This window comes from Pteropus medius, unplaced genomic scaffold (assembly GCF_902729225.1).
Source record: "Pteropus medius unplaced genomic scaffold, Ma_sr-lr_union100, whole genome shotgun sequence".
In the NCBI taxonomy this organism is placed as follows: Eukaryota; Metazoa; Chordata; class Mammalia; order Chiroptera; family Pteropodidae; genus Pteropus; species Pteropus medius.
Genome location: NW_024355205.1, coordinates 32,154,248 through 32,179,513, shown reverse-complemented (window position 1 = coordinate 32,179,513; position 25,266 = coordinate 32,154,248). Strand labels below are relative to the sequence as shown.

At 48.0% G+C, this 25,266-nt stretch overlaps 1 protein-coding gene across 6 annotated transcripts in view; it reads right to left on the bottom strand.

Annotated features, from left to right (window-relative positions):
- KCNE2 (potassium voltage-gated channel subfamily E regulatory subunit 2) overlaps positions 1 to 25,266 on the bottom strand; it is a 57,120-nt gene that overhangs the window by 14,460 nt on the left and 17,394 nt on the right. For 3 of the 6 annotated variants that reach the window (XM_039857999.1, XM_039858001.1, XM_039858002.1), the window contains exon 1: positions 9,955 to 12,610. In XM_039857999.1, coding sequence (XP_039713933.1) covers positions 9,955 to 10,011 — 57 coding nt within the window. In that variant the 5' untranslated portion in view covers positions 10,012 to 12,610. Of the gene's footprint in view, positions 1 to 7,382; positions 7,423 to 7,839; positions 9,122 to 9,954; positions 12,611 to 12,726; positions 12,822 to 25,266 lie in introns of those variants that run through there. The other 3 variants (XM_039857997.1, XR_005651772.1, XM_039858007.1) reach the window with 3 other exon arrangements.

Below are 25,266 nucleotides of genomic sequence, written 5' to 3'. Positions count from 1 at the left end.
GGGAGGCCCTGCTGAAGTCACATTTGGATGCCAGACTCACGGTGCAAGGGAGGGCGCCGTGGCTGCCAGGACCAGCTCGGGCACACACAGGGGGCATTCACAGCCTCACTGCCACAGCCCCGCTCGCCCGCCCCGTGTGCCCCCAGCAGCAGACAGAACTCTCTGTCTCCGTTCCTGAGTCGAGCCTGCACAGAATTAACTGTAATAATTGGCAGGTGGGCCGCTGGCTTGAATTCACCAGGGGCTCATGAAAGAAAAAATTGGATGTTTTGCCACAGCTAGTATTTAGCTTGGGCTCCGAGAAGCTTCAGCTTTCCATGACGAGAAACAAACGGTGTGGCTGCAGCTGCCCCGGGCTCCAGAACAGCCTTGGAGGAGGAGGCCCCCTCCGGCCAACAATCGGTTTGTTCCTTGTGAGAGGGGAGGAAACTGCCCTTGACCGCTGCCTTTCCCAGGAGCACCAGATAATGGAGAAGAAATGGGATTGTGGGTTGTTGTTTTTTTTTCCTTCTGTGATGGAAGGGAGTGATCATCACCTCCAGGGATTTTCCAGGGCGTGAGTGCCCTGTCCTCCTTCACATGAACACCTGTGAGAATGGAATATTCTCAACTCACAGCTCAGCCACCATCTAACAGCATCTGCTGCCTGACAATACGGGAATCCGCCGACTCCATGGCTGTGCTTCTGTTATTTGTCCATTGCAGGTATCACGAATCGACTGTGCTTATCTTATCCACTGAGCCTGAGACATGCACGCAGAACCCTTCTCAATGCTGTATCCCCAGGAAGACATGACGGATTGACCGGAGTTGGCACGAGAGCTGGAAAGTACTTGCCATTTCTGTTTTAGTAACTCAGAAGGGGTCAAAGTTACAATCTCATCAGAAAGTGTCTGCAAAGATAGGAGTCAAGCGATGTCCTACGACGGGACTGTGGCTTGGATACCAATTACTGCCAAACAGAGAATCCCTTCCACTGCTCTGCAAAGAGCAGGCTCTGACGATGACACCCGGGACGGGAGCACTGAACGGGGTTTCAATGGAGACCCAGGCACGGTGGCCCATGGCTGGCACGCCAATGCCAAGGGCACGTCTTTTCTGCTCATCACACCTGCACTTGAAGCTTGTCCTTCAACTGGAGTTTTTGCCACCGGTCTGCTTTAGCAGGAACAGAGCTGGCTGCCATCATGAGGTCTTTTCTGCAAGACAGCTGTCCCATCCACCCACAGCGGATCCTGCCGTCACAGTCTCCATCACTCTCGGCAGGCCTGCTCGGGCCCTTTTTCGTAGGAAACTAATGAATAGTGCCAGCGCAGGAGGATCCAGCCTCCAGGGCTGGGAAACATTGGAGAAGTGGCTTCTTTTGGGGTCAGGCCCACATTCTCCGTGGAGGAGAAGGCTTTTTGTGCATGCTCTGAGTAACGCCAACTATTCCTTCATAGATGCTTGTCCTTGTGACCTTGGGCTTCTTCCAATGGGCTTTGGGGTGGATTCTCCTACTAGGTTCCCTTTCCCATCTCTGTTTTCCCATACAGTAGAGACCAAGCCGGAAGCAAACATAATCGCGCCTCCCACCGCTCAGCCCAGCAGTGACACCAGGAAGCAGCTTCCTCTGCCATCACGAGTTGGGTGCTGCGTCCTGAGCTCGTATCTACTGCTCTAAGAAGCAAGGAGACCTTGGCAGCCTCTCACTCCCTCTCACCTCTTTGCTTGGGTTCCTGAGTCACACTCCCTGGGATTTGGGCTGTCACTTTAGCTCTCTAAGTCTGCTTCCTCGCCAGCAAAATGGGAATCATGACGCCGCCTCCTAGGATTGCTGTGAGGACCAAATGGGACAGTCTACACAAAATGGCTAGCACGCAGTAAGCACCCCATGGAGGCAGGCTATTATTAATATGGGGTAGATATTTCAGCTGTGACACCTCTCCTATCGATTTCTAAAACTTGTGATAAAATACGCACAACGTAGAATTTATTCTTTTGGAGTGTACAATTCAGTGGCATTAAGTATCTTCACAATGCATAGCCATCACCATGAGCTAGTCCCAGAACTGTTCGCCACCGCATTTGGAGACTCTGTATCCTTAGTCTTCCCTCCCCACTGGCCCTTGGCAGCCTCCAGTCTGCTTTCTGTGTCTATGGATTTGCCCATTGCGGATATTTCAAAACAATAGATTCATACAATCTATGGCCCTTCGAGCCTGGTTTCTCTCACTTAGCATGATGTTTTCAAGGGTTGTCCACATTGTAATCTATATCAGTACTCCAATGCTTTGTATGGCCGAATAATATTCCATTGTGTGAACAGACCACGTTTTGTTGATCTGTTCATCTGTCGATGGACATTTAGGTTCTTTCGAATTTTTGGCTTTTGTGAAATAGGCGCTATGAATGTTGGTGAACATGTTTTCGTCTGAACACTCGTTTTCGGTTTTGGGGGTGGGGGACGGTATATACCTAGGGGTGAAATTGTTGGGTCATATGGTAATTCTATGCTTAACTTACTGAGAAATCAGCGACGTGTTTTCCACGTCGACGCCCCCGTTTTACGTCCCCGATGTATGGAGGCCCTAATTTTTCCACGTTCTCACCATTGCTTCCTGTTCCCCCCACTCCTTTCTCTTACTCCTGCCATCCTAGTGGGTTTGAAGGGGTGTCTTGTAGTTTTGATTTGCACTTCCCTGATGACGAATGACATTGAGCATATGTTCATGTGCTCGTTGGGCCATTCGTATATCTTCTTGGAGAAATAAATGTCTATTCAAGTCCTTTAGTCATTTTTTAAATTGGATTGTTTGTCTTTTTGTGGTTTCTCCTATGAATTTTAGGTCATTTTCTAACCAATGAGGTCAGGAAAAGATGTGAAAGTGTGTGTGTGTGTGTGTGTGTGTGTGTGTGTGTGTGTTTTCAAACTCCATGTATAAACTGGATGTGCAGGGAACAAAACTAGTTTCTTCATTTTATCTAAAACTTATTTGTCTTTCTTCTAGGTCTTCACAGCTGATTAGTAGGAAAAAATATTATTTCTTCATCTGCTCTGCTTTATAACTTAGATCCTAAAATTTGAAACAGCCCTCCCAATTATGCTGTCTTTCTAGGAAACAAACCAAACCAAACCAAAATTCATAGTCTCTGAACTTTCTCTTTCCTGGCCCCACGGTGGTCATGGCCTCTAAGAGTACGGGATGGTGGTGGTTTTGGAACCTCGAGGTGGAGGACACATCTCAGCATCCTTGGTGTAGTGACTTCTGCCTCCTCTGGACTCCTCAGTCACGTCCCTTGTCTGCTGGTTGAGCCTCACCAGGCCGGAAACGGTGGTCAAAGGCTGTGAACATGTGGTCAGTCTTCTCCTCCTGGTTCTGTCAGAGGCCAATGGTGGTGACCCCTGGTGACTCAGCCTCCCCTGTGAGGCCTGGCTGTGACTTTCCCTGGGCCTTCCTCACAGAGATCTCTCCCCACCCCAGAGAGACTTGGGTTTCTCTTGAGTCTCACTTGCACCACAGGTAAACCAGGGACAGCTCTGGAAAGCTAAAGCCATGGGCCTTTCCTGCCAAACCACCCTGCACCACAATGTTTGCATGGATGAGGTGACCACGGGGCAGCTACAGCGTCTTTCCAGAGACCCGAAGAAGGAACAGGGGGAGCAACAGCATCCTCGTGGCTCAGAGGAGGTGGTGACCAAACTGGTCCTTGAAGGAGAAGGGAAGCATCTAGCAGTGAGAACCCTGCCTTCTGAGTCTCGTTTGCTCCTCAAAGCACCTGATGCAGTGCTAGACAACGAGGAGATGCTTAACTATTAATTGCTCAAGTTGATCATGAGATCGAAAGCCTTGGCAGGTTGAAGGCAACAGCTCAGTGGCTATTCTATTTCTTTTTGAATTAGAGGAGACATCCAAATGGCCACCCCAAGCTCATCTTTATCATTGACACAAACTCCTCTAACTTACTGCCCGCAAACTGACAAATGTATAGGGTCTATATTTATATCTCCTCCCTACCAGTCTTGTGGGTCAGAAGTAGGTATATTTCCCTCCTCTTTGAAATTAATTCTCTCACTTCTGCTCATAATTTTCATCCCTCCATCTTCTTTAAGATATAGACCTTGATCCCAAAAGCTCAAAGAGAGGGTGCCCTGCTCAGATCTACAAAGAAGTGGTTGACCAGTTGGTTTATTGCTGGCTTCTACGAGCAGAAAATGCTGAACCTTCTGTTGCGTGCTGGTTTTTGCCCTTGCTTGATAAATGTTCCTCTCCTGATATGCCTGCCAATAGACCACAAAATCAGGAGCATTTAAGGGTCTCTGTGAGGAGGAGGGAAAGACCAAGCCTCTAACCCGAGAGGCTCCCGTTGGAGCAGGACTGATGAAAAATGCTTGAACGAACGAGAACTTGAGCATGCTCAAGAGAACGTAAGTAGAGTCTGGGAAAAGGGCTTCCTGAAACTAAAAGAAAGCTATTTTTCATTTTAAAAATGTGGGAAATAAACTGAAAATAGGGTGATCATTGCTGAGCAGTGATTTAGAAGTCTAGATCAAGTGAAACAGCTCCTAATATGAAAATACAAACAAATGGAAAACGGGAGGGAACAGTGAAAGACTTAGAGAACAAGACGGGAGATGTGACGTTCAAATAACAGAAGTTCCAGAAGAGGAAACAGATAAAGAGAGATGAGAGAGAGAGAGAGAGAGAGAGAGAGAGAGAGACAGAGACAGAGACAGAGACAGAGAGACAGAGACAGAGAACAGATGATGGAGAAGTAATATTTAAACAAAGAACAGAAGAAAATTTCTGTGGCCTGACACAAGATTTAAGACTGGAGATTGAAAGTCCCAAATCCTAGACAAAATTATTTTTTAAAGACACATACCTAGATACAACTTGATAAAATCTTGGAATTCTAAGGAAAAAGGAAAATGCTTACCAAGATGAGAAAGAAAGAAGAGGTATAAAGGGAGATACCACTCTTTCTTACTACACCGTTGCATTGTTTCATCAGTAAAAATGAGTTCTCATTATTTTAAAGTTGACGAAGAACAATATTTTCATACCATCTAATGACTCCTATTTGTCTGTGGACCCTCTTAGCCCAGCATCTAAAGACATGTATGGACCTGGACCCAACATCTGATTGTCTTGGTTTTGGGCTCTGCCTCTCCCACCTGGGCCCTGGCAAGCCTGAGCTCCTTCAGACCAGCAACCACTTCTCATGCCTTTACTTTGGGCCTGGAACTGTACTTGACATTGAAATGCAAAGGTGAATAGGCATGGTTCCTACACTCAAGGAGCGAAAGTTGGGAGTGAACTGAATTTGCTTCTTTGGGTCAAGTTTCTTTGCTGATTCTTGGAGAAGTGATAATATCATAAAAGATCATGCGCATTCCATCAGCCTGCCTTGGGCCCCCCCCTCAAAGAAAGATGGCTTGACATGATAGCCCTGTGGTTTCCATAACAACCCCAAGATGGCATTTCCTGTGACCCAGCTGAGGTCCTTCGAAGACACAAGATAGTGACTTGGCTCCCCCGCATCCATCCCAGCTCCCTTCTCTCCCCTTGCACCCACCCTTCCCATATGTCCCCCGAATCATCTCAGTCACAACGTGTGCGGGGTCCCCCTTGATTTCAGGAGTGCGTTCTACATGCGCACATTGACTCACCTCTTGGGCTTGCTTTCCAAAGACAGTGGAAAACAATCCCCAAAGGCAGGCCACCCTGAAGCAGTGTCACCTGGGTGGGACAAGAGAAAGAATTAAAAGAGGAAACTTCCTGAATAAGATGGTTCCCCTCTCCCTCTCTGATGTCTTTCCGGCAAGGAGAGAGAGATGAGGATGCGGAAAGCCCTCAGGAAAGCCAGCAGGAGCAGGGAAGAGTGAAGAGGCGGCCTCTGCAGGAAGCATCGTGGAGGGCCACCGGCCAGAGGGCTGACCTGCAGTGCCAGGTTCTGCCAGGGGACAGTGCAGGAGGTCTGCATGCCATACGCAGTGAGGCTAGAACATCGCCATGTTGGAAGAGCTGGGTTTCCAATCACCACGTGTGACTGCAGAGCTAACGTGTTTGCATGTCTGGAGCACCCAGCTGGAGGAAAAGGTACAATTTCTCAGATGCTCAGTGACTCCGAGTAACACACTCCCCCGTTAGCACAGAGTCACAGACACACACTGTCTGCTTTTCATGTCATCACCCCTCCTCTCCTTGCTATTCCAAAGCCTGCCTCTCCAATTCCTCCTCCACCGGTCTGGTCAAAAACTGGCCAAGGCCTGGGACTTGGGACTCTTCCTAACCGGGACACTTCTTCTCAACTCCAGAGGCCGAGAAACAAGAGCATGGGTCACCCTTCCTTCCTGCTCCCTGAAGTATGCAGCTGAGTCGGAACAAGACTCTCGAGGCCCAGATGAAGAAATGTCACGGCACCCCAGGGTAGCTCGACGCCATGCTGCCAACAACAGCCGAGGTCCAAGCCAAAGGACATAAAGAAAGAGGCTTTCCATGGAGAGTATCAAGGATTTGCACTCCTGCCTGGTGGACAAAACCCCCAAAGCGCTGGCCCAGGGAGGGAGTGCCAGCTCTCTATTTACTCTGGCAGTGTTCTGCCGGGCCTGCAAGGCTCCGCAGGCTGTGGGTGTGGATTTCAAGGCCCCTGGGTACCCATGTTTATCTTCAGGCTCAGATCCAGGAGCTCAGCAATGTGTCCATTTCAAAATAACAATGACAGCAGCCATCTTCAGTGAGATGCAGACTTTAGCATCCACGTCAAAGTACAGTAGAGCAAAATACCCTAAGAGAAAGCCATTGTAACCTAATGATGCTGATGAATAAAAAGTGGAATTCATCATGAAAATTATCAGAATCCACGTTGCCTCAAACATCTCAATAGGAAGACATTATAAAGGGGAGAGATAATGAGAGAAATGGCCGGAGCATAGCGTTTTACAAAACTGGGTGTTTCAGCTGGTCCTGGTCATCAGTCGACGGAAGAACCAGCATTTGGATATTCAATTACCTCCCGAGGCTGAGGACTAGTTAAATATATTTGGTTCCGGAAATGTCCCAATGAAGCAAGAGAAAAATGGGACAAGAGGCTTTGGCAGAGGCCAAGCCATTCTCACAGCTGCAGAAATGCAAGATGAATCCCAGAGCACCCCCCACCCCACCCCAAGCCCAGGCCCCACGTGGTGTCACCAAGCAGGGCTTACTGCCAGCCTGGCTGGTAGCTTGAGGCAATTGCGGAGCCCCCAGGAAGACTCCTTCTGTTGGCCCACCCCACCCTATGGCACACCGTCCCTGTCTCACTCGGAATGAGAAATACTGAAGCACCCTTTCTGACTGCTGGTTCCGGGCCCCACTTTGGGGCTTACAAATCAAACTTCCCTTCTCCTTGTAAAAAAAAAAAAAAAAATGCCAACGTCCCAAACACACACTGATATTCCTGGCAGAAAACAAACAAACAAAAAAACAAGCCTTATTATTTCACCTGAACCAACGAGAAACAAAGCCGGTCATGAAATTTGCCTGTTGGGACCTCAGAGCTTTGCGTGGCATCGGTCATGTGGGAAACGTTGAGGCCGAGCTGGGAAGAGTCCTCCGAGGCCTTCACGCAAACAACGAAAGGCTGCCGAGAGCTCTCAAGCATACGTGCGGGGAGCCGCGAATCTCGCTCCCTGCCAAACCAGGCCCTAACGAGGGCCAGGTGACCGCGGATGAATGCGACCACACTGCATTGGCGCTTGTCAAATCTGGGATTATGACAAAACCTGGAATGAATGAATCTACAGACAAGGAAATCTATCTGTCCAGGAGCTGGAAAGAATAAGATGTGCAAAAGGCAGGGGGTGTCATCAATTACTTGTGGTTCTCGGAGAGCCAAGAATTACGCTTGGAAGTACAACTTCTGAGCATCTGGAGAAGTCTTTGGTCAGCATCCTGAGCTTTCTGGATAATATCAGAGTCATTCGGACCATCCAAGCCAGGCCAGATGGAGGCAATACTGTGACGTGTGCAAACTTGTTTCGGGCTCCTCTCTGGCCTCCTGCTGCTTCCTGCCCATCTTCCGCTGGTCCCCAGGCCCTCTCTCTCACTCCGCCACCGAGAACAGCTCAGGGTCTTCCCTTCCTCCCTGCCAAAATCTGCCCCTAGGAAAGGATCCGATACAATTCTTGCAGTGATCCCAGGTCCAGTATTAATGTGTTTACACTATAATTGGAGTACATGCTTTCAGAGTTAAAATTCTCACTGTAGAAAATGAGAACTTGGCCCAGAGCAGCAGGAAGCAAGAGTCACAATGACACCTCCAACAGCGCTTTGGAGGAGGGAGGAGGGCCACTCGCCCAGCTCTGCCTGTCCCTTCTTGTAGGGTCTGGGGCACTGGCCTCCTTCTCTTGACCTCAGCTTCCCCTTCTGTGTAAGGAGGGGTATGACTTCTGTTCCTTTCATCTTGACTAGCCCACGGGCAGCTGGGCAGCGGAAGCTTCTCCTAAGCCCCAGAGAAGTAATCGGCTATGTTTATGGAGATGTGGCAATCCCATCACTAGCGTCTGCTTCTCCCATCCCAAGCAATGTCACACCACCTTGACCGAGCAGCCTGCCGCAGCCTCCAGAAAGGTCGACCGTGGGGTCTGCCGGGGCCCCGGGGAGAAGGCACAAGCTGTCGTTTTCATGGTACCCATTGGAGCTTTTGGGGGAGGTCATGTCGCTGGTTTGATAATATATGCTGGGGCTTCTCCCGTGTCCCTGGGGGGCGGGGGCGGCGACAGAGCGTGCCTGGCTTTCACTCCCCTGCAGGCGTACCATCCACACTGCACTGTGGACTAACGGCCCAGCTTTGCCAGGGTGAAGGGTGGCCCCTGGATCCGTGCAAGGCCGTGGCCCTGCCTTCTTCGAAGCCTCCCCAAGCAGTATCACACGCCTGGGAGAGTTCTACAGCCCCACAGACAGTTCTGTTTTCATCGTGGTGTTCATCATCGTCACCCCTCTGCTCCTCACAGCAAGAAGCTCACCTCCGTCTGGACATCCAAACCTCACACAGGACTGGACACCCAGAAATGTTCCATAAACTCCACCAACTGGACCGGACGACAAGCCAGGGCCACAAATGAACATTCCTTGTTATTCATAAATTTTGTGGGTTTTTTTTTAGAGAGGTATTTGGGTGTTTGGGAAGGAGTTTTTAACTTAACTGTTTATAGTTAATGAAGACTTTAAAAATATCCTTCAGAACAAAAGGCCTCTTTGAAGCTCAGCCTACAGGCCATGGGCACAATGGATACCTTGTTTACTTGCTAGGAATTGTTTACTTTGCTACAAAGCGAATTCAGAGAGAGGCTTTTTGGGCCTCTGGTTGCATAGATGTCAGCCTCCAGAAGAATTCGAGTAACCTCAGCCCATGCCACACGCCCCACCTCAACTATGTGCTGTGGAATGATGAGTTTGGAGCTTTCCTGGGCCTTGCTCTGGCCCCGGGGGTCGGGGTGGCGGGTGGGGGGCGGGGAGCTGTCATTATCTCTGTATTTTAGACCCTAGGGTAAGGGACCTGAATATAGCCACTGGGCACTTTCGACCTGTAGAAAAGACCCAAGATTTCACTTGAGAATGAAAGGGAGGGGCATAGGAAAGAGCGCTCCCCTCTCTCTTCCCGGAGCTTACTGTGGAAGTCCCCCTCCCCCGACCCCCACCCTCCAGGGAAAATGCACCTTTCCTGCTTCCGGGACAGGGTCTAACTGCTCATCTCATTTTCCACTTAGCTCATCCCATTTGCTGTCAGCTTTGGGCCGGACTGTGTCCCCACCACCACCAAATTTGTATGTCGAAGCCCTAACCTCTAGCGCCTCAAAATGTGACCGTATTTGGAGACAGAGCCTTTAAAAAGCTGAGTAAGTTAACACGAGGCCGGTAGGGTGGGCCCCAATCCTATCCAACCAGTGTCCTTATAAGAAGAAGGAAATTTGGACGCACAGAGACTCACCAGGGGTGAAGAGCACAGAGCGCAGACCACATGGGGACGCAGCAGAGAGGTGGCCATCTACCAGCCAAGGCGGGGACCCTAGAAAAGAACACACCTGCCGGCACCTTGATCTTGGACTTCCGGCCTCCAGAACTGCGAGGAAGTAAATTTCTGATGCTTCAGCTCCCCCAGTCTGTGGTGTTTTGCATGGAACCCTAGCAATTTAATACCCAGTGCAAAGAACAGAGGCCCTGGAGCTCCCTCCAAGCTTCCTTCCTCCTGTGTAGATCAGGAATCTTGAAAGGGCCAAGGTTGCCGATGGCAAGGCACCTGGAGCAGGGTGTGAGCAGCGCGGGCACTCGCTAAGTGGCCGTCAATGTCGAAGGTGCTGTGAGCCATTAGACACCAGTCAGTGTGTGTATGTCGCTTGTGGGTCTTCGCCCAGCATCTTCCTTGAGCCTCTCTCTATTGATTTGATGACGTAGCAACAAGGGACTTACTCTTTTTAGCAGCGCTCTCTGGGCCATCTGTGTTACACAACTCCAGGGGGCATGCTCACCGTGTTTGTCGTCCCTAAATCAATTAAATTCTCTCTTCATGACTTTACATCCCCACCGATTTCCCAGAAAGGTAGTATTTCCTAGTGGCCACTGACAAGACAAAGCTCTGTTGAAAGTCTATATAAATTACATCCACGAGGCTACTCACCATCATGTCGGAATCTAATAAATTGGTCAGGCATGATTTTGCCCTCATATAATCTGTTTTCTTTCCCTAAAGAAAGAATTTTCCTTGAAGTGTTGCTGATTCTGTCTTCTCTCATACGTGTACCACGTGCCACGCTACATAAGTGAAGCTCACACACTGAGCCTTCCTTTATGCGGTAGGGTTTCTGGGGACACGGTGACCACACGTAATGGTGGGTTACATCCTACCCCAACAGCCCTGGCCATTGGGCCACGTTTAGTTTGCTTGTCCTTGAAAATACTGGACTTTGACCACGTCTGAACTTAAATCTCCGATCCGATAAATCGGCCTGACTCAGGGCTGTCCCAGCCAACCTTGGCCTGCAGCCCGGCTACATACCGTTTCTCTACTAACATCTCTGAATGAAAGGGCCTCGGTGTCTGATGGCCACAGATTCTCCGCCTGGGCATCTCCTTTCAGACAGACCTTTCTGTAAACACTCGGGCCCTGCAACGTTGGCTCCCCACAGAAGCTATTTTTCCTCTCTATTTAAATGAGATAAGGTACGACACATACTCGGTAAACTGCAACGCCAGACATAGATGTACGGGCTTAGGTTTAATTGCTGTTTTTCGACGTTTAATATATTCTCTCATTCCTGGCTGAAAACTTCATCCCGAGGACTGCAGAGAAGGCTGCGGGCAAAAGTGAGTTGTCTTCGTTTACACCGGCCGTCAGTAGCCACCCCTGATAGCTGTGCCCATGTCTGACATCTCTTCTTCCCACCGGCCTCAGGAAAAAAGCGTCCCTCACTGTCCCCGGGGCCAGCTGTCTGCCTGAACTCCAGTGCAGTGCCTGACACCCTCCCTTCAAAGGAGCAGCCTCCGTCACCTTTCTAGGCCTCTTTCTTCCCCACAGAGGCCCCCTTATGACATTACAAATTCATCTTTCCCTTGACCCCCGCCCCCGCCCTTCCCCAGCTAACAATTTCTTTTTTAAAAAATTTAGTTTTTATTGAGATATAATTGACAGATAACATTGTGTAAGTATAAGGTTTACGACATGTCTATTTAATACGTTTTTATAATGTAAAACGGTTACCATGTAATGTAGCTATCACCTCAATCATGTCATATAATTATCTTTTTTGTGTGTGAGAACAATTAAGATGTAGTCTCTTAGCAACTTTGAACTTTATGATGCAGTACTGTTGTCTAAATCTCTCCACTGTGCATCAGGGCTCCACAACTTATTTATCTACTAGTTGTAAATCTGTACCCTTAAACAGTGTCTCCCCAGTTCCCCCCAGCCCTAGCCCCTGGTAACCACCATTCCCCCTCTGTTTTTATGAGTTTGGCTTTTCTAGATTCTACCTATAAGTGAGACCGTATGGTATTTGTATTTTTAGGTCTGACTTATTTCATTTAGCATAATACTCTCGAGGTCCATCCATGTCGTCACAAACGGCAAGATGTCCTTCTTTCTCATGGCGGATAACATCCCATTGTGTGTGTGTGTGTGTGTGTGTGTGTGTGTGTGTGTGTATCACATTTTCTTCACACCAAGAATCTCCATCACCAAGTTCTCACCCACCGTATCCCACAGCGACGTGCTCACGGCACATGTCTGCAGTCTGACTGCCATTCCGCCACCAACCAGACAAAACTCCCATTTCCAGAGCTGAGGTCTGAGCCCCTGGGGAAACTTCCTCTCTGGGACGGAAGCAGAAGCAGCTTGATAACATGAGCAGGAGGACAAGTGGCCAGGCCTGGCTGAGATGCTCTTTCTCGTGCAAAAATGACAATCGCACACAGCAAACTTCCGGTCACTTCAGATGGCCCTGGAGGGGGTCAGCTGCCTGCTTGCTTGAAGGTGTCACCTCCTTTCCCGTCTACGACCAATGACTTCTGCCACCCCATGGCACTCCGCCCCAAATGTGCCAGTCCACCCCGCCCATCTCCCATCTCCTCGGGGAAGTGTCCCCCACCCTTCTCCCAGTCTAAGCAACAACTCTGCCCCATCCCAGCACCTTTCCACGTGCGTCAGAGACCCCGGCAGCCATCTCTGCCCTGCCCACGGCACCGCCGAGCACCACCGAATACTTACTGTGGGCCCCGCTGTCAGTCAGTTACGCTGTCTTCGCGACACCCCGAGGGGACAGGTACTGGTGCCGTCCTCATTCCCACTTCGTGGCGAGGAATCTGAGGCGCAGAGAGGATAAACTGGATTTGTCCAGGGTCTCCTTGAGCAGTCCGGAGAGGACTTTGACATTTGTGCCCAAGGCTCCTGGCCCCTCCATCTCCCTCCTGGCTTGTGCGCCATCCTCATTTCTCCCCTGTCCCAAGCCAGCTATGCTACACCCACTTCTCCTGCGTTGTCACCACTGGTAGGGGCCTGGACTTTGTCCCCAAGAGGCAAAAGAGAGGATGAGTTATGCCACAAGCTCCCAAGTGGACTGCCCAGGGTAGAGCCTGGTTGTGCAGCTTAGGGCAAGTTACTGAACCTCTCTGTGCCTCAAACGCCACATCTGTAAAATGCGGATGCTTCCAGCACCTCCTTCTCATGGAGGTGTGACGAAGACGTGACCTCATTATCTGCACTCACGTGGTCCTAAGCAAATATCCCTTCTCTTAGAGGTAATATTTCAATACGAGGCTCTTAGAGGTGGGAAACATTGGACGAGCTAAAGAAATACATCTCTAACAGTAGAATTCCAGGCAACCTGGAAGGCCAAGGATCTCTCCTTGCACCTTTCAAATCATAGTCTCCAAGGCAGCTGCCCATGTGTCCTGACCATCCTAATGGCCCAAGTAATAGCCACCAAGCAGGCTGGCACAAAGTGGCTAATCGCCTCTCCTCATCATTGGCTCGAGGTCTTCATTAAGCAGATGTGTGCAAGGAAGGTTCCTGTGCTGCTTAAATGAACTCAAAAAGGTTACCTCTGCAGTGGTGACCATCACCCCAGAAAAGCCACGAGGGAGAGGCCAGGCCCAGCCCAGGCTGGCTTGCTAGGCCTTGCATGAATTCTGGCCACGGGGAGGGGAGCAGGTGACAGGAGAGCTGTGCAGAGGGAGCATGAACACTCTGCCCCCCCACCACACACAAACACCTTTTATTCATTCATTCATTCATTCATTCATTCATTCATTGGCCGTGCACAGCTGGAGCTCTTACCAGTCCCAACTGCAATGTCTTGTTTATTGATTCCACAGACTCCAGAACCAGAGCATGATAAATATCACTTTTCCACTGGGGCTAAAGTCACACGGCCAAAAGAGTGAGGCAATCGTCCAGAAAACAGAATTGTTTTTGTGAGAATGTGCCATTGGAGACGCTCCGAAAACCCAGGCTCTGCAGGTGATTACAGAACTTAAGCTCAGCCAGGCTCTTGCTTGAATTATCTGCACAATTGCCTTGGTTCTCCAGTTTGCCTATGCAGATGTGACCTTGCAGATCGCCAGCTCACCTAAGGGAGCACATCGGAAGTCGGGCAATGATGCTAACGATGCCAGCTTCATAAGAACTAGGTTCCACCGAGCATCAGCTACAGCGGCAGCCTGGGGTTTAAGGACTTTCTTTGGCAGTGGGTTCAATGAATATTTTTATTACTAATTGTCCACGATAATCCTGGAAGGTGTAATTCCCTCCTTGAGGATGATCTGGGTCCCTGGACCAAGCTTGTCCTCGATCCCCTGGCCCTCACTGCTGCAGCTGTCCACCACAGGCTGGTTCATGAGGTCAGCCATCCGGGATGTGTTGCCCAAACTGGACACTGTCTTGAATCAGTCAGCACATTTTCTCTGATACAGCCTCCTTGTCCCTGCTTTTGGCTCTCCAGGCAGAGATAACCCCCTCAGGAATCCAGATGCATCTCACTCTCTACCAAAGCCACAGTCAGGACCCCAACAGGAAACAGGTGGCATGAAAAATGGGCTCATTCAAGCAGGGAATAATTACAAAGATATGGGCAGCTGAGCGGAGCCCCGGGGGCAGTGCAGGAATCCAGGGCCAGTGAGGTTGGCATTGTCACAGCCCTTCCATCGACCTGACCGCACTAGGGAAGGACAGCTCCCCAGAATACGGAACGTGAGGGTCATACAGAGCAGGCCATCTGAGAGGAGCTGTGAGGGACACAGCCGGCCAAGACCACTCGACAGGACTGGTCCAGGAGAATCAGACCATGGTGCCACCCTACTGCCTGCCTCTGATCTCAGGTTGGGTGCCCCGCTAGCTGAACCCAACCAGAAGGCAGAGCCCGCGGGATCTCACCCATGAACCCATACTGATCAGGGCCCCAGGGCAGAGAGCAGTGTGGGAGGAGGTGAAGAGTGGACGTCCCGGGGTGAAGAGAAGATATTCTGAAACCGTAGCAATCAAAATTTAATTATAAAAAGAACCCAGGTTCAGAATTGAATTTCCCTGGGTGTTGTAACCACATCCTACATCCCAAAAAGAGTCAACTGCTGTAGAACCTAGAATCTGCTTCCTTGACTAGGCTGAGGTGACACTTTCATTTTGGGTCTGAGAAATTATCATAACCCTATGAAGGCATAGAAATTACTACCTTGTATAGTCATTATAATCTCAGGAATGGATAAAAGTAAAAATAAGTGAGAAGATAATAAAGAAAAAATTTAGATCCATGATACCAATAATTTGGCCATTGTTTTAAGTGTAATAGTAACAAAGTTTCATTGTCAATGTGATAATATCCAATATAGAAGAATCCAATATAGTAGACTTGCGATTTTAATTGAATGGTTAGGAAAATTTGGTTAAAGAAGTTCGAAATCAATGTTTAACTATTGGAGAATTTTTTAATTTGTAAATTCCGAAGTTTCATGTCATCGGTAAGTGGTGTGTGAAGAAGAACGATATTTGATAGGCTTATGAGATGGATAAAGTGTGCATTAGACTAAGCACACCTGGTACTGAGTGCTGCTCTTAAGGCTCGGAGCCCTTGGACATTCGCAAGGGCTTTCACGTAATGTGGACCCAGTAACATAGGGGTCACCCCAAGCTCCCTCACGTCTGTGAGGCTTTCATTGACTCCTCTGGGGTTCTCTCATCTCCTAATTGTTTAGCTGCTAGACCCTCTTTTGGGGTCTCTACTGCATAACCTAGTTCTTGCCCTCTCATTATTCGAGGTATGTATGCCTTGGCTCCCCAATTAGACTGTCAACTCTTAGAGAGACAAGCACCTCACCGGAAATAAGCTTCATTTCTTTTCCATCCTCCCTTTCTCCAAGGCAACATGAGACACATTTTAGGTACTCAATCCATGCTCATTATTTGGTTGGTGATTTGAGACATGTGTAGAATGAATCTGTTACACTACAGATACCCCAATAAATGTGATCAAAGTTTTTGTCAAGGAAGGTGTTAATATAGAGGCCCTTGATATGGCCTCCTTCATCTGGGGTATTTTGGTAATGGGGTTGCCAATTGAGAAAGTTATCAACACTTTCTCAATGCTAGGATGGTCACTGTACCCTTGTCCCTCTTCACTGTCACCATCATGCACGAAGACCTATTCAGAGCCAAGGCATTTTCAGGTGTGGGGCACACCCTCTTCTCCTGAGACGGTGCAAGCCTTGTAAACAGAATCCATCTGTCAGGGAAATATCTGATGGGTTCCTACTATGTGCCCAGCATGGTGCTAGGTCCTGGGGATACAGCAGTGAAAGAGGCAGAGTCTCCACCCCTTAGAAGGTCATGATCTAGTCAATATCCCACAGCTCGTCCTCAGTGAGATGCGCATTAGTGACAATAAGCGCTTAACACTTGAGAAGGGAGCCATCGCCGAGAGAGAGTCATAGAGAAAGTTCCATGCAAGAGGAGACGGGGCGGCAGAGTAGGCCTTAGGGTCAAGGGGATGGGGGTGGGGGACGTATTCTTATTCTGTCGGGGTGAACAACATAACGAGAGAGGGAGAAATTAATTTCTGTTTGCCCACGTTACTCACGAGGCACCCAGGGGTCTGCTGAGAGCAGAACGCACAGAGGGGTTTCAGACCAGGGCTGGATGAGGGCAATCTCAGAAAGAATTTCTGTGTCGAGAGCTGAGAATCAATCCCCCGGCGGCTCAATAATAGTGCGATGTATCTAAGGTGTGCTTAGTGCCAGACATTCCTTTTCTACTCACCAGCTACTTCTCATATTCTATAAACTGGGGTATTCCGGAGTTAGAATTTTTTGTCTGACCCAGCCGAGCTTGGCGGCGGGGGATGGGCGGTAATGAAGATAGGTGATGGGGGTGGGGGGAGTAGAAACAGGAAGGGTGGGAATCCAGGAGCGAGGCGCCGCTCTTTTTTTAGGAAAAATTACTTCTCATGAGGATTCCTGAAAGGGATGAGCCTAGAGGGTGTCTCCACGCCAGGCATGAGTACTGAAGATGAGAAGCTGGGTGACATGTCACCAGGCGGATGGTCTAGTAATATGTCACGGTTTCCTTTCACCCACATTAGTTCTGAGAGTGGTTGGATGTTTCTCACGTGCCTCCGCGTAGCTCAGAAGTAACAGAGAGAGCCATCTGTGACAGGAGCTCAGAGGGACCCAGGAGGACACTCTGGTGACATACATTGCTGCGGACAGGGATCTGACAGGGATGACAGAAGCCTCTAGGTGTACCAGTGTGCACGGAAAATGATGAGTGGTGACCAGAGGCCAGCTCCATGGCCCCAGAAGGAGCAAGGATCCAGGGGCAGGGAAGAGCAAGGCAGTGAGTGGGGAAGGGCCGCAGATGAACCCACATCCACTAACGTCTCAGTTCCCAGCACCTCGCCAAGTGAGAGCTCGAAACAGAATGTAAAATCGGTGCTTTTAAAAATTAAAAATAACGAACATTTCTGAGTTCGTGATCTGAAACTGGTGCCGCATATTCAAGGCTCAAAGGAAAAGCAGAGACACAGAAATAGACACAAGAAGGTAAGACAAAAACCAAGAGAGGGAAAGACGGGTGTCCCAGAAATCAGGGGAGAAAACAGATCCACAGATCATGGGTGGTGGCGTGAAGCACCAATGCCTGAAGAGCCGGGGCTGACTCCCACGAGTGTGCCAGGAGAAATGAGGCAGTGGTCTTTCAAGGGACAGAGGCCACACCCGCAGTGCTTCTCTCTCGCCTTCCCTAGCTGCCTCTGTCTGCAGCGTGTCACGCAGCACGAACTTGAGGAGACACACTCTCCTTCAGGAAGACTGTTGCCCATCTTTGAGCCCGAAATAAGGCTCATTGTCAACAAGTTTGACCAGAATACATATTGAAAAGCAAACGGGAAGTAGAATTGGCCCTAGAGAATTTCTAGCTGTTGTGGGCCATCAAGAATAGTAAGAGCAGCTGCCTAATACAATGCTGTCAAACAAAAGGAGCGAGGGGAGGTCAGGTGAGCCTGGGATCATCGTTAACCCGCTGATCAACGCTGCAACCAGTATTGGTCACTGTGTTGCACACCAGTGCCTACGCTTAAGTCCAGTGTCAGTGAGACACTCACTGATTATCTCCATAACTTTGGGCAAATCGCTCACTCCTCTGGGTCTCACTTTGCTCCTCCGTTAAGGAGCCATTCTGCATTCTGAGATTTCTTCTGTTCTTGCGGTTTTCAAGTGGCATATTATTGTTGGATTCAAAGAACCACAACTGTTGATTTATCAAACCATAGAAAATGTTTTGCAGTTGGTGTGGGTTGGTGAAATGAACATTCATATCCACTATAGGCGAGAATGTGCTTCCAGAAGATAATTGGACAGTAAGTATCCATAACCTTGAAAACATAGTACCTTTAACTCAGTAAACTCATATCTAAGCATTTATCTGGGAAATAACCATGGGCAAGGGAAAAGATACGTAGACAAGGGTGGATACTCATTGCTGTTTATGGATAATAGGAGAAAATTGGAAACAAGCTAAATATCAAACAATAGGAGATAATTAAATACATCGTGATACGTCTATACAACAGAATATTATGTATAAAACAACTACAGATGATAATTTAGCAATGTGGAAAATGTGGACAATACGACGATGCAGAATGGGAGATTACAATAAGATCTGATCTTTAGAAAATTATTTGTTCCATTTATATGAATAAAAAATAAAGTAGAAGGATGTGGCCTAAATATTTACAATGCTATCTCCAGGTGTCGAGGTTAGAGATCATTTCGATTTTATTCTTTGTGCTTCTCTGGGTTTTCTGCAATGCATGTGCACAATGTTCGTAATCATGTTTTCAAATATATTTCGATAGAGGGTATTTTGCACCCGACCCCTCTTCATATTCCAATGTCAATTAATCTCTCAGAAATATGTCAGTAAATACTTCATCAACAAAGAGTCTTTCGTCACTGACTGGCTCTGAATGTTCTGGAGTATGGTGTTAGTGGATGCTGGAAAAATTTAGGTGGAATTTGTTCAGATGGTTGGGATGTTTTTGTGAGGGAAGGTGAGAGTAGCTGAGAGAGTTGCATTTGATGGAAGGATGGAGTAAAAGAGTTCAGTACGGGCTCATTGTCTTCTTCCCTCCATGGGTGATGTGAACAGCCCACAACCATGTTCTGCATAAATACGAACTTCCAGCTGGACAAACAGGGACCAGAGTGTGTGTCTGTCCATAAGGATTACGTAGCCGGTAGTATCTTTGCAAAGAAAATTTAAAAGCATTATTTCTGCATGCCAGTCATGGAAATAGTTCCCTTCTCTAGTTGATCATCAGCTTTTTGCATCCCAGGATATTCTTCTAGAAAAGATGTTTTAGAAGAAGGAGAAATAAAATATGTGAACCTTTTTAGTGGCTTCTACCCTCTAAGATCCAATTAATTAAAAATAATGAGTAACTATTCTGCTGGTGAGTATGTAAGGACATAATGTTCCAGTTAGCTACCTATCTACCTCAAAACTCAGTGATCTACAACAACGATTTTATTATCCTGTGGATTCTGTGGGTCAAAGATTAGGACGGGGCACAGCGATGGTAGTCTGTCTCTGATCCGTGATGTCCTGAGCTTCAGCAGGAGGCTGGAATCACTGCGAGGTATTCTCACAGCTGGACTGGGTTAACTCAAGGCCTGCGCTTAGCTGGAACTGGCGACCAGAGCACCTACACGTGGCTTCTCTGTGCAGCTTAGGCTTCCTCACAGCATGGCGGTTGAGATCCAAGAGAAAGTACCTGAGAAGAGTGTCCAGAAAATGAGCATTCCGAGAGAACTAGTGGACACCCTGCGGCCCTGCCTTGCCCCGCTCCGGAAGTCGTGCACCATCTCTTCCACTCCTTTCTGTTGCTTACAAACAAATACAAAAGCCACTTGATTCAAGGAGAGCGTATTTAGAACCCGTCTCTTGACGGCAGAGTGGCAAGGCCGTGATACGGAAGCGTATGCAGGATGTGTCATGTGTTGCATCTGTCTTCGGTGTAAAGCCTTCTTAAAAGGAATAGCAGATACCTGTTGAGATGTGGATACATCAGATCTTCTAATTTTTCATAAGTAGCCTGCGAAAATCTTGATTTTTTTCTGAAATCCATTATTCTTTTTGTAATGTTGGCAACTAATTCCAAACATTTTAAGAACACTTCAAAGCCATTGTCCAATGTCATTTCTTCCATAAAGTTTCCCCTTATCCTTTTATGAGAGCACCTGTCCCTTCTTTAACTGCTAACACTTTTATGTACCCTGATTAAAAACAAGTGTTCAAACTTTGGTATGGCATAGGGGGGGAGAAGGTGAGAACTAGCATGTCATTTAGAGAGGGCCAATGCTGAGGGCAAGAGGAAGAGGTTGATGGTTCTGGGAAGGAAACCAAGGTTTTAGAGAGAGAAGCATGCCAAGGCTGGCAGAGGTCGCCCATGGCTAGGAGAGAGGACATCCTTTCTTTCCCGATGGTAGGGAAGGGAGGAGGAAAACAGAGCGCAAGAGGGTTCGTCCAATGCGAAACGAAACTTTGCTGAGCACAGATGACGAGCCGGGCATCGTTCGGGCTCTCCTCCAGGACGGAGGCCATCGGCACACCCAACCGCCATCCTTCGTGGTGCTTAGCTTCCAGGGGGTTGCCCCGTCTTCGCATTGGGGCCCAGGTAGGTGCTGAGAATGAGGTGGGAGGTCGTGAGGGCACTGAGGGCCCAGGGGAGGCCCAGGGCAGGAGTAACTCCTGTGGGCAGTGGGTCGGGCACTCTCTGGAGTTGATCTTCAGCCCTTCAGAGATTCCTGAACCTGACCTTGCAAGCAGGCATCCATGAGCAGGCCCTCTGAGGCTTGGAGCAGGGACACCAGAACACATTAACATGATCCTGGGTTGAACTTTCGGGCAGAGGAAGGCCAACGGCGTGAGGTATGGGTGGCCAGTGGAGCCGAGGGTGGGGACAGATGCTCTGGGACCCGGGTCCCTCATGGGAGGCCTGGGGAAACTGCTCTGATTGACTCTCTCTCTCAGAGCCTTGCCCGTCCGTCAGTTCGGCCACAGCCCAACACTGCGCCTGCGCCCCTCGGCTCACTGACTGATGGTGCACCTTGTCACAAGGTAACACGGGCCTGTACCTCTGAGAAAAACGTTAGCTCCGAAGCAGCCAAACCACGCTTTAAGAAAATGGTACAGAATTGATGATGCTAACAGAGTCTTCATTTAAAAGGAGAAATAAAACCTTCATGTCACCACTGTGTTGATTCCAATTATTAAGGACCTGAAGGAAAATTAACAGTTGCAACTCAGCTGAGCAGAATGTGTGCTTTAATATTCTGTAGCTGTAGAACAAGCAAGGGCTTTGTTGAAACTCCTGTTTTTTTCAAGAGCTGAGCAGTTAGAACCAGACTGTAACAGAACACGCGAAGATTCACAGAGAAGAATATTAGAATGCATCAGCCAGTGAACCAAAAAAACCGAACGTACACTAAAACCGAAAACCAAGAGAACCATTTTTCTGAGCCTACAGATACTAGATAATTAAATCAGCTCTCTCGGATGCCTTATGTAAGCGTATTCAGAGAGTTGCTTAGTTTCTGTGAAATGAGGCATACCTTCCCGAATTTCATTTCCAAACTTAAATTTGAACCTGGAATAAAATTTAATTCCTCACTCACCATGCTATGCATCTGTTGGAAGAAAATTTGAAACAAATTTTCTATTATACAGCACAATCGATGCCAATTCGTCCTGATGTTTCTCATCAACATGTCTTATTTTCTTCTCTGTTCCCATAACTTTTAATTATTTGTGGTGCTCTCCAAACAGACCCTTCTGTTCTTCTCCTTAATGCCTCCTTCTGGCTTGCAATTTATAGATGTGGAAGTCATTTGAGGCTGGAGATCACTGATCTATTACTAAGCAATTCTTTGGGTATTCAAGCCCCTGCCATTAAAAATACAGGGCTCCATCTCTTGGGCTCTCATATTTGGGGTAGGATAGTAGAAAGAAAAGGTTCAGTTCTTAATTAGACAGTAAACATAGATGGAGCAATACGATTTCTTAATTTGGACTTTGAGAAAACAAATTATTGTCTTCATGCCACCACTGCTCCCTGCTAAAATAATTTCCACAAATGTTGGAGGATAAAAATATTTGATTCTTGCTCAGAAATCTCGTCCAATAATTTGACATTGGCACACTCCCACTGGGCCTTCGGCACGAGGCCGCCTCTTCCCCAGCCCTGCCATTTCCCCATTCTCGATCCCTTTGGGGTTGTTTAAAATATACGGGCATATCTGCAGCTTGAAAATACTGAAAACATTTCCAATAAGTTTTTATAATTACTGAGGTTTGGGTTTTGGAGAGCAAACTTCTCAAGTGGGCCTCAGACCGTGGAACTTCTTGAGAAACCAGCCAGTCCTCATGTACCTGAAATGCCGGGGTCAGAGCTAGGGCTGACACTAACGGTTGTATCCACTGTGATTCCAATCCAGAACCTTCCTGCTCACCTTCATCTCTCCTTAATTTGAAAGATGCAAGTTCAAGGCGGAACAGCCCCAGAGCTGAGGAGCCAAGCAATCTCCACGGGCTAATTTAGGCCAGTACGTGGTTGAATCCAAAGACTGCACGAAAACCCAGAAAAACACTCACACCCGCGTGGAGCTGATCCACGGCACATTATCGGGGACTCAGCTGGAATGTCTTTTCTTCCGGCTATCGGGGACCCAGGCGATGCGAGTTGATAGTACATTTTCCCTTTACATTTTTTTTCCATCCCTGAGCGGAGACATGTAATTCTGTGGTTTCTCAAGCCGTTCAACAAACAGAAAACGCCACCCTGTCGCACCCCTGTCTCTATCCCACGGGACGGGCGTTTGCACAGCGAAGCGGACAGGCCCCAGGAACTCGAGAGACGCCGCCTAGCCCTTAGGGTTTCATCGAGTTTTCCACCTTTCTCTATCCTATCTCCAAAAAATGTCAAGGAGTGTTGCGAAATCCTCTAAACAAAACTGATTTTAATTCACTCTAGTGGAAAACAAACAAACATCCAGCAATCGGGGTGGGGGGTGATGAGGGAAAAGTGGTGAAATCATTGTTTTCTGCTGTAGGTGGTCAACACCTCCAAATGTGAGGATGTTCTCTGGGAACCACCACGCAAAGATTTATTTACCCACCGGGGAGATGTCGGGATTCGAAAATGGACGCACAGCTGAAACGAGGGGCGGATGGTAAGGAAGCTGGTGAGGGGTAAAGGAAAGCCATGTAAGAAACGGCTTTGAGGTAAGACAGCCACAGGTGGAGATGGGGAACGGGGTTCTAAGAAGAGAACATTCGCCAAAGATGGGGCCACAAGATGGGGTGTTATAAGGAGAGGATTAAAGGATGATTACAGCCCCTCTGTTAACTCTGGACACCCAAAGACCTTTCAGAAGGAGCAAGTTGTGTCAAGTCACCTTCCAGAATGTTTCCCGGAGCCTGATTGGTTAGAGCCATGGGCGGGGCAGGTATCCTCCAGGATATACCCATAAGGTAGGGCAATCCTCTCCATTTTGATCAATTGATACCAGCCATGAACTATTTTTAGTATTGTTATTGATGCCTTCGCAGTCTTTTTGAGAGCAGCGAAGTTGAAAACAAACAATGAAAAACATTTGCGTTCCAGGAAGTCGAGTTCAAACCTGTGTTCCAGGGCTCACAGTGGGAACTTGAGCTTGGGTTTGCTCCCTTCCCCTTTCCTCTGACCCACCATGACACCTGACACCTCAGGTCACCCCAACTACACCGATCCTCTCCAACTGAATGCCAGCAGCCTTTCCTGTCCATTGGTCACTTTGCAAGCAGGTGAAAAAGAAACCAACCAATAAACATCCATGTCCGTGGAGGATGCAGTCACCAGAGGTCTTTACCTTTCAGATAAACTTACCCATAACAGCGTTTGGGTCCCTTTGTTAGCCCACATCGTCATTGAAATTGGCAAGGCATTGCTACTCCCTTATAAAATATACAGTGTCATTAATAAGGAGATAATGTAGCTTCCTCTTGTGTCTGCTGAGGTATCATTTCTTAACCAGGCATCCGGTTTCCCTTTGTGTCTTTGCCTTTTCAAGTTTGATAAGGATTGTTCATCAATTATGTACCTTCTCCTTCCCAGGGAGAGCTCCTCTGCCGCCAGGCCCCGAGAAAACTTCACTACCTGAGATGGGCCTAACGCTCTGTGGTTAGTTTCTTCTGCATTATCCAAGAGAATTTTAAAAGTCATTTCTCATCCCTTTTGATATTCCGTGGTGCCATCCCTATGGGATGTTCACGTGCTTTTGCATTTGCATAAAAGTCATCGACATTTTTTGATATAGAAGCTTATAAATGGAGGAGAGCCGTCTTGGCATGCCGAAGGAGAGTCCTACTAAAGGAACCTTCGATTTAATCTCTGTGGGTCCAGAAAGAAGAAATGGAACCGAGAGGTGGAGTCTATGGGAATACGGTTGTTCTCATATGAGCTGCTGAAAGTGGAAGCACTCGCTTCAGGACAGTGGGGGGCAGTCGCTGGCGCCGGAAGAAGGCACCCCTAACGCAGCATTTCATGAAGGAAAGAAAAAGAGGCGGAGTGAGTCAAGGAGAGAGATTAGCTAATGAATGACCTCTAAACCGCTAACCCCTCGCCCATGCCTCTCCGCATCTCTCTAGGGATGAAAATGATTGTGTATCATTCCATTTCTTAAAATTTTTTTCTAGATACATATTGCATCGATTAAAACACATGCAGAGCATGGGTTTGTTTTTAAAATATACGAGTACATTACCTGTCTATATCCCATCAATCTGCATCTGCTTTTTACATTCTACCTTACGTTTTTAAGATCTATTATCGCCGATACATATCAATTTTATTTATACTTTTTAAGTGTTATATGGCGTTTCATTATAGGAGAAAATCACATCTTATTTATTTATTTCTATAGGGAAGGATGTTGCAATCATGACCCTTTCTTTTGTTATTACAAATAGCATTGTGACAGACACGGTTGTGTACAGGACCCTCATCCAACTATACGGGAGGTCATCTAGCATGATTTCTAGGACACAGGGTAGGCACATTTTCATGAACGCCACCGAATTTCTCTCTAAGATGCCTTTACCAGTTCACATGTCCAGCGAGTTGTTTGTGAAAGTACCATTTCCCCTACGACCTTGTCGACAGGTCAGGATGGCCCCACGACCGAATTTTACGAACACAATGGGTGGAAAGTGATCTTTCTT